We start from the raw sequence: 8,852 nt of genomic DNA on the forward strand, positions 1-8,852 counted from the left end.
TTAAGGTTTGAGAGCACAGTTTTATTGAGGCTAATCTCCAAATTCCAGGACCCAATTCCCTCAGGGAGAAGGATTCAAGGCTCTGTGGTCAGCATGGTCAGGCAATGGCGATGGCGGCTGTCTCCCTGTCCTTCTGCCCCAGGCGGTAATGTACCTCAGGAAGTGCCCTTAGTCTCTCTGCAGCCTGGAAGGGAGATAAGGAACAATCAGGGAGGGTGAAGGTCAGCCAGAATGGCAGGATGGAATTCTTAGCACCCAGAAGACACTGGGGATTATGGGACTGGGAGACTGGTGACAAGACTGCTGAAGTCACCAGAGAAGTTAGAGTTGAGCAGCTCCTGAGTACCTAGGAATACCTAGGTTTTAATAGGGGTTTTCAAAGTCATGATTGTTAGAGTGCCCTGAGAAAGTGGAAGAGAAAATGTGATCTGGGGATCCAGGATGCCCCAGAGTCCTGACCTGCTCAGGGGTAAGGTCCCTCTGAGCCTGGGCTAGCATTTCATAGCCAACCATGAATTTCCGGACAGTAGCTGAGCGCAGGAGTGGAGGGTAGTAATGAGCGTGCAGCTGCCAGTGGTCCCAGTCAGCACCAGCCTCTGATCCTGTAGGAGCCCCTGATAGGAAGAAGAGGCAGAGATGGTGGTAAGAGCCTTTTCTCAGTTCTTCAGTCTAGCCTCTACCCCAAAACAGGTCAAATACCTGAAAACTACATCTCCCAGCATCTTTCACCAGAGATCTGCACAGTACCTGATAACAGTTCGCCAAGCTTGCTGCTCCACCCTCAGTTAAGTATCTCTGATCTGAACAATCCCCAGTAAGTATTTCAAAACCTGGTAGGGATTTTAGTCCCCTGAACTGGAACCTGGAAGTCAGAAATGTTGGGCTAGATATATACATAAAAAGCCTCACCATGCCAGCCCATGGAGTAGGGAAAGGATGTCTCAAACAGGTTGTCATACTTGGTCAAGAGCTTCTTCATGATGGAGGCTAGATCTGGAATTAGTACCTGACTCTTAGCCTGGGAACCAGATACTGGCCCTACCAGAGCCAGCCCCATCCAATGCCCAGCCCCAGGATCCTAGCTGAGAGACTCACCATCACGCTCAGTTGGGGTCAGCTCAGGCAGCCGCCTCACATGCCGACGGGGAAGCAATAGTGTCTGGAAGGGCCACACTGCCCAGAAGGGGACCAGCACTAACCAATGTTCACTAGTTAGGACCAGACGCTCCTGGGCACATAGAATGGAGATGAATTCATCAAAGTGGGTATGCTAAATGAGGTGGGAACTGTAAATAGGTATGGGAAGCAAAAGAAAAGAATCTGATGGATTCTCACCACTTCTATCACTATCACCCTAGTCTTAAGCTACTATCATCTTTCCTTTAGATCACAACTAGTGTCTTCTATCAAGTCTCTTGCTACCTTCTATCCTATTCTTCATACACATCTCTTTTGGGGTAAGAAGGCTGAGGACTCTGGGAACACAGGGCCTGGCAATCTCCCACCTTCCTGAGTAGCTCCTGGCGACCATACTCCATCAGAAGGGGCTCGCCATGCTGACTTTGATAGGCCAGCTGACACCGCTCCTCATGCTGGACAATATCTGGCAGGAAACTGCTGGCCCACACCTGTCAAGAGAAGAGCAGGCAGATACTTTACCTCCAAGCCTCCATATCACTAGCATATTTTCTTTGTCCCATCCCTTTATCCAGTTACCCTTCCCACAGTGGGGCTTGGATCCAGCCACGAAAGCCACTAGAGCACATAACACATTTACCTGGCAGTGAGGGTGGGGGTTAGAACATCCCATCATGGCTCCTTTGTTTTCAAAGATCTATTGGGTAGGGGTAGGGAGATTTAATAGCAAAAAAAAAATCATATCAACTCCCTCCCAACCATACCCTGTGGAAATGCTAATCCCTTGAATTGAACCTGTACTGCCCCCTCCCTGCCCATCCAGGAAACACACAGACCTGTACCCAAGGGTACTGGGCACCCAGCTCTTCTGTGACTGAGGCCCATGCATCGATGACAGCTCGTATCTCAGGGATTGACATGAGTGGCAGTGTCACATCCGACCAGGGGTGGAAGCACATGACCTTACTAGGCAGTGAGGGGAAAAGGGACAAACATAGGACAGAGCTTGGGTGCTAGGGGCAGGGTCCAACCACAGGGCTTAGTCTTCAACCCTGGGTTGAAGGCTGTAAGAGGGGAAATCCATAGTTACCAAACTCCTCGAGCAGCCCCTGCTTGGAACAAAGGGTGATCACTGGGTCCTAAAATAAAGGGACATCTATGCAGCAAAAGTTTTCCAAGAGGTCTATTCTCCCTCCTCCCCAACAGTAATTAAAATCAGGATACCTGGATCAGGAGCATCAGGCTGCAGAGCTGGGAAGTCATTGTCAAACAGGAAAGTGCCATCATAGTGGGGATTCACCTACTGACAAAGATGGGCTAGAAGCATTCACTGCTCCATTACACCACCTGGTGGGCTTCAAGGGCAGCACAGGGTGCAAGGAATGGAAAAGACCCCCTCCAGGGAACCAAAAGACTTGGTGGGATAAGACTCGGAGGAGGTCCATTGCACCTGTGGATGAAGGGCAGCTCTAAGGGGGACTACTCCCTGCTGGCTGACTTTGTGGGTGTGGGCTGTACAGGTTTACCTCTCCATTGGCTCGTGTGGCCCCGGGACATAGAGGGTTTAGGGGGTCATGGCGGGGCACTGTCTTCAGAAGTTGCGGCTCCACTTGCCCTTGCCAAGGCCGCTTCATGCGGTGAGCTGACACCAGCACCCACTCATCCTGCAGCGGGTTGTAGCGAATATGCTGATGCTCTGGGGGCAAACAGTCAAGATCAGTCAGCAAAGCTCTGTAACCCTCTCCCCTGAACCTCACCCACCAGCAGGCCCAAACTCTGGGGCGTCCTCTAGCCCCGTTCAGCTCAGGAAGGTGCTAAAGACCCTGGGCTGAACCTTCCCAACACCAAATGCCCTACAACTCTTCTCTCTCAGTCCGGGTGGGCCCCACGGACCTTGAGTTACGGGGCAAAGGAGCTTCCTAAGGAAGAGGAGAACTCGGTTCTGCGTCCCAGCGAGACCGGGCAGCCCTACAATTACCGCTAGCCCGGAAGGTTGCTGCGGCGGAGTCCGCCTCTGACGCCTGCCGGCGCTGCTCAGAATCGGTTCCGCCGAGCGACATGAGGCCACCCCCGGGATCCTCAGGAACGCCAGTGGGGCCGCAACTCTCCCTTCCATTTCTATCCGCCCCGCCCTGCGTCCCGATCATTGGCCGGCAGCCAACACGTGACAACCTGAGAGGCCTGCCAGCCACTTGAGGGCGGGGCTCAGGACTGCAGAGACGCAGGCTGAACTACGTGATAGCCCTCCACCCAGGGCTAGATCCAGTACTGGAAAATCCTCTGTGAAAGGAGCTTACTGCAGAGTCCTTCTGCCCCAGGACGTTTACAAGATTTCTTTGCTGCACTCATTCATTCATCTGGCCATTCATTCAGCAAATTCTTACTGAGCATCAGCCGTGTGCTAAGCATCTAGGCTAGGATTTCCCTGTGCGCACAAGTTAGGCTTGGCCTCTACTCTCTCAGAACTTTATTCTAGTAAAACTTGACTCTGGACCTAACAAACACCTGAGTCACCTGCTCAGTAGCTGTGGTGGAAAAGAGGTTAATCCTGCAGGTGCAGGTGGACCTTGATAGCTGAACGCTAGTCCCTCAGGCATTACCTGGAGGAGTACAGCAGAAACAAGTGTGTGTGGGGGGGGGGGAGTAACAATATTTATCTCTTGTTTGTGCTCTCCCACACACACAGAGAGAGAGAGAGAGAGAGAGAGAGAGAGAGATGAAAAACACAAGAAGTGGGAGAGGTAACAGGGCTATATAAGTGATATAAAAAGAGCCAGACATGGTGAATTGCACACCTGTAGTCCCAGTTACTTGAGAGGCTGAAGTGGGAGGATCATTTGAGACCAGTGTCAAGAACAAAGAAAAAGAGAAGGAAAGGAGAGAGGGAGAGGGAAAGAAAGAAAGAAGCAAGGAAGGGCAGGGGGAGAAAAAGAGAGAAAGAAAGAAAGAAAGAAAGATAAGCAGGTGAGTGAAGAACGGACAGGACTGTCAGTAGCTAAGTAGCTCCAGCTATCTGGGAGGCATCAGAAGTGTTTGTTTCCTTTATATATCCCCTTCTCCAAATTTTTCTTCTATCAGACCGATTAGCTAACACTAGAACAGATTCAAATTAATTCCTCCCCTGGTGAAAGCACATGAAAGAGAATATGAAAAGAAAATGGAGGCAGACCTCAATAGACCAGTAATGCTTTATTAAGCAACAGAGGGTCATATTTTAGAAAGGAGAAAATGGTGGCGGGCTCCAACAAGGGTCTGGGTTTTATAGGGTTTAGCAGGGCCAGGTCAGTTGGTCAGTTATTTTTGGCAGGCTCATTTAGGGCAGGACAGGAGGGCAGGTAGGGGAACAGTTGTAGATCCCTGGGACCTATGGGTGAGGGGTAAATTTCCATCTCCTTCTCCTGGCACTCCTAAAGAGCCATTTAAATATTGTCTAAATCTCCTCCCCATATCATAGTCCTCAGGTTACCCAGAGAATGAGTGACTAAGCTGAAATTTGAATGTAGATTTCAAAGAAAATTCCCAGTGCTGTGAGACTTCAATGGGATTCAGGACAGAAACCTAGTGAGCTGAAAGCTGGACTGTGGCAGGGAGGCCCCTTCCCCCAGGCCAGGCCAGGCAGAGCCAGGTATTTCTGTAGCTGAGCTGTAAAAATTGGGTCACTGGTCATTTACCTGATCTCTGCCCTAGAGTCCTTAGATTGGAATCTGAAGAGGCCACTATGTCCAGGACAGAGAGCAGGAACTGAAGGATGAGTTTTACCTGTTCCCACTGGTATAGGAGGGATTGAGACTGGGATCAGAACCTTACTTTTCTACTTCTGCAGGTGTCTTTGTTGAGTGGACACCAGAGACACCAGTGTTTCAATGCCCCTCCCTAGTTCAGGACAACTGATTTCTGACCTCCTTCAGGAACATTTCTTTTTTTTTTTGGCAGAGGGTGGGGTGGGGTAAAGGATATCAGAGATTGAACTCAGGGGCACTCAATCACTGAGCCACATCCCCAGCCCTATTTTGTATTTTATTTAGAGACAGGGTCTCACTGAGTTGCTTAACACCTAGTTGTTGCTGAGGCTGGCTTTGAACTCACAATCCTCCTGCCTCAGCCTCCTGAGCTGCTGGGATTACAGGCATGCACCACTGGGCCTGGCCAGGAACATCTCTTTAGGAACATCTCCTTAGTCTCCTCTGTATCTCTCCAGGTCACTTTCTGGAGGGAAAGGAGAATGACTTAGATGAGGCCTACCTAGCACTCTTCCTCCCAGATCCCAGAGGTGTGTTTTCTGTGATAACATCTGGGGATGATGGCTTTGACCCTTAGTGCCTTACTTAGTCTTCCTAACTGGAGTCATTCAAGTTTACAAAACACTTAAAAAACAAAACAAACAAACAAACAAAAAAAACCCACAAAAACAAAAACAAAAAAAACCAGAGTATGCTAGAGGAGCTTCCTGAAAGACCAGACAGGGGAGTTGCAAGACCAGATGGTCTCAGAAGACTGCCTGAAATGGGGGTGTGGGGGAGGGCAGAAACCAAGTTTTTGTGCTAGTCCCTCCTACCCAGGGGTCCCTGAGTTTTAGGGGTTGTTACCCTAATACAGACAAAAGATAGTTACTATATTCTGTGCAGCAAAGAGTAGAGTCTGAAAAGATGGAGGATTTTGTTTGTTTGTTTATTTGTTTTGTTTTTAAGAAACTTGATGGAGAAAGGAAAGATCAAGGAGGAATTATCTAGAAGGGCCTCAGGGTTCTTGGACAATACTTAACTCAGGAGTGCCATAGAAGCCAAAGGAAATATAAAAACGTATTCCCTCAACCTTTCATTCTCCTCTAGATAATCCCTTCTTTCTTTCTTATTATTAATATTTGATACTTGGAATTGAACCAAGGGGTGTTTTACCACTGAATCACATCCCCAGTCTTTTTTTTTTTTTTGATTCAGGGTCTCTAAGTTGCTGAAGGACCCTGAATTATGCCTTGACCTCCAAAGTAACTGGGATTATAGGCCTGTGCCACTAATCCTGGGTTTATCATTCTTTTCTCTACCCAGTTTCTAAAAAATAGTCTTATTTTCTCATCCTCTACTCTCAGCTGCACAAAAATTATAGGATGTCTTTTTCCCTGTATTAGTCAGTAACCTTGGTTGCTATAACCCTCAACTCAGTGGCAAACAACCCACAAGCTCAGTGGCTTGGTATTATAATCCATGGTGTATATTTGGGATGGGGGCAAGTTGCTCTATGCAGCATTCAGGGACCTAGGCTCCACAGTCCTAGTGGCTCTACCATTCCTTAAGGCTTCAGAATTCTCTACTATGTCCTCTGTAATTATGGTCACATGAGGATCAAAAGACAACATAGGTGGGTATGGTGGTGCACATCTGTAATTCCAGTTACTTGGAAGGCTGAGGCAGGAGGATCATGAGTTCAAGGCCTGCATAAGCAATTCAGCAAGATCCTGTCTCAAAATAAAAAATACAAAAGGGCTTGGGTGTTGGGGATGTGGCTCATGGGCTAGGGATGTGGGTGAGTAGTAAAGTACTTGCCTGGCATTCATAGGTCCTGGGTTTGATTCCCAACGCCACCAAAAAAAATGTGTATGTGGGGGGGGGGGGCACGTGCGCACAGGCGTGTGCCTGTAACTGGGGATGTAGCTCAGTAGTACAGCACTTGTCTATCATGTGCAAGGCCTTGGGTGTTCAATCCCTAGTACTGTTAGGGAAAAAGGGAGAGAGAGAGAGAAAGAAAGTAAAGAATTTCACAAGACATTTTAAGAGCCAGATCTGGAAGTGGCATTTAACTTCTGCCTATATTTCATTGCCTAGAATACAATCACTTGGCTTCATCTAAATACAGAGTAGAATGGAATATAATCTGGTTGCTCAAGAGCAAAAGGAGGGCTGGGGATATGGCTCAGGCGGTAGCGCTCTCGCCTGGCATGCGTGCAGCCGGGTTCATCCTCAGTACCACATACAAACAAAGATGTTGTGTCTGCCGAAAACTAAAAAATAAATATTAAAAAAAAAAAAGAGCAAAAGGAAATGGGTTCATGAATGTAGTCTTGGAGACAACACTCATTTCTCTGCCACTTGCCCCTACTGAGAAATCTAATGATTATTTCCCATTGTCTTATTGAACCTCTCAATTATATTTGTGCTGGCCCTTTTCATTCTATCACTCCCATGTGTGAGACTATTCTCTTCTACTTCTTTATGTTTTATTCATATAACACATATAATGACCACCATGTGCCATACATTAATTGCTTTAAAAATCTTTATTACCATAAAGGTATGTGCTTTTATTTGTTCCATTTTACAGATAAGAAAACTGAGTCAGAGAGTTTAAGCAATTTGTCGAAGATCACACTATTAGGTGGTTATGAGCCAGGCTTTGAACCTGGCTGTCCAGCTTCAGAATTTATATATAAATCACAGCACTATGCTTCCTCTTTTTTCTCTTTTGCTTCTCTTCGTTTTTGTTCTCTTCTTCCTCTGCCTATCCCTTTGGGTTGGTATTCTCTAGAACACTGTCCTTCACCTTATCTTTTCAATTCTCCCTTCTTTTTGAGATTTTATCCATGTTTTAGGGTTTTTTTTTTAATTGGTGCATTGTGGTTGTATATACTGGTGGGATTTGTTGTTACATATTTGTACATGCACACAATAGACAACATAACAATAAGTTTTGGCCAATATCATTCCCGAGCACTTTCCCCCTCCTTCCCCATATTTTAGGGTTTTTTTTTTTTTTTTTAATATTTTATTTTTTAGTTTTCGGCGAACACAACATCTTTGTTTGTATGTGGTGCTGAGGATTGAATCCGGGCGTTTTAATCACCATCTTTTCTGTAGGATTCCCAGTGAGATTTCTAAACTGGAATAAGATCATGCTTGCACTGTTTAGAGCCATATCCCTGAAAGAATGACAACTTCTATCATCTACCTCGACTGGATCTGAACTTCAGAACCGGACACTCAAGTGCCTATTAGCCAACGATGGAGAAGGTGTGGGAATGGGCTGGAGAGAAAAAGGTATTTCAGTAAGAAGAGAGAGGAAGCCTACTAACTCTGGATATTTCCAGAGTTCTGAAGCCCTTTCTTTTTTTCCGTCTCCAATAATAGAGACCTGTTTTCTTACCTGGATCATAGTCATGATTTCCTCAACTCTCACCTTGCTCCCTTCCACTATGTAGCCCTGTGCCACCCTGTGGCAAGATCCAATTCTATCGCTGCCCTCCTGATATCTGGGATGACCCTCCATTGGTTTGTAAGGCCACCTCTCATATTTCGTGCTTTGGAACAAAGAATAAATTGTAGGCCCCTGAAGACTCCATGCTGTCTTCTCGGCCTCTGTTCCCGGAGTGGGTCCAGCTGACTGGAATGCCCTCCAAGTCTCACTAATGTCATCGCCTCTGGAAAGCCTTCCCTAACGCTCAAGGATTGCACTACCTCCTCCCGGTTTCTGTGCTTTCAAAGGCGGACCCAATCACAGTCGCAGAAGGCTCTACTTCCGGGCTCGCCAGCTAGAGAGCCCATCTGGGTCTCTCCGCCGCCCACCCCCATCATCATCTCGCGCGGCGGAGGAAAGACCCTCCCTGAATACCCTAACGCCCGCAGCCGGAGGTTAGCCCACGCCCTCTCCTCACGTGAGCTGTGCCGCCCCACGTCTCTACGCGCTTGGCGAGGAAATGGTTCAACCGAAGGGGCGGTGCTAGGGTG

General features: G+C 47.5%; 1 protein-coding gene across 3 annotated transcripts; it reads right to left on the reverse strand.

Moving 5' to 3' along the window:
• Galt (galactose-1-phosphate uridylyltransferase) lies at nucleotides 1–3,261 on the reverse strand. 3 transcript variants are annotated; one of them, XM_076843329.2, is made up of 11 exons: nucleotides 3,116–3,261; nucleotides 2,664–2,833; nucleotides 2,362–2,437; nucleotides 2,228–2,276; nucleotides 1,974–2,103; nucleotides 1,778–1,834; nucleotides 1,506–1,628; nucleotides 1,096–1,228; nucleotides 910–993; nucleotides 460–614; nucleotides 1–184 (listed from the first exon to the last, which is right to left on the reverse strand). In XM_076843329.2, the coding sequence occupies exons 1-11, from the start codon at nucleotides 3,195–3,197 to the stop codon at nucleotides 98–100; spliced, it is 1,146 nt and encodes a 381-aa protein (XP_076699444.2). In that variant the 5' UTR covers nucleotides 3,198–3,261; the 3' UTR covers nucleotides 1–97. The 3 variants fall into 3 exon arrangements, with proteins under 3 accessions (XP_076699444.2, XP_076699446.2, XP_076699445.2); XM_076843331.2 differs by lacking the exon at nucleotides 3,116–3,261 and adding an exon at nucleotides 3,031–3,110; XM_076843330.2 differs by lacking the exons at nucleotides 1–184; nucleotides 460–614 and adding an exon at nucleotides 621–862 and having other exon boundaries at nucleotides 960–993.
• Between the last annotated feature and the right edge of the window lie 5,591 nt (nucleotides 3,262–8,852).

The sequence above is a fragment of the Callospermophilus lateralis genome, chromosome 2 (assembly GCF_048772815.1).
Source record: "Callospermophilus lateralis isolate mCalLat2 chromosome 2, mCalLat2.hap1, whole genome shotgun sequence".
Lineage (NCBI taxonomy): Eukaryota > Metazoa > Chordata > Mammalia > Rodentia > Sciuridae > Callospermophilus > Callospermophilus lateralis.

Excerpts from the sequence above, each read along its gene's own strand:
- Galt (XM_076843329.2), bottom strand. The coding sequence starts at position 3,197 with ATGTCGCTCGGCGGAACCGATTCTGAGCAGCGCCGGCAGGCGTCAGAG. Across the intron at positions 2,834-3,115 it reads AGCAACCTTCCGGGCTAGCG|AGCATCAGCATATTCGCTAC; the intron begins GTAATTGTAGGG and ends GTTTGCCCCCAG. Across the intron at positions 185-459 it reads GGGACCTTACCCCTGAGCAG|GCTGCAGAGAGACTAAGGGC; the intron begins GTCAGGACTCTG and ends TCTCCCTTCCAG.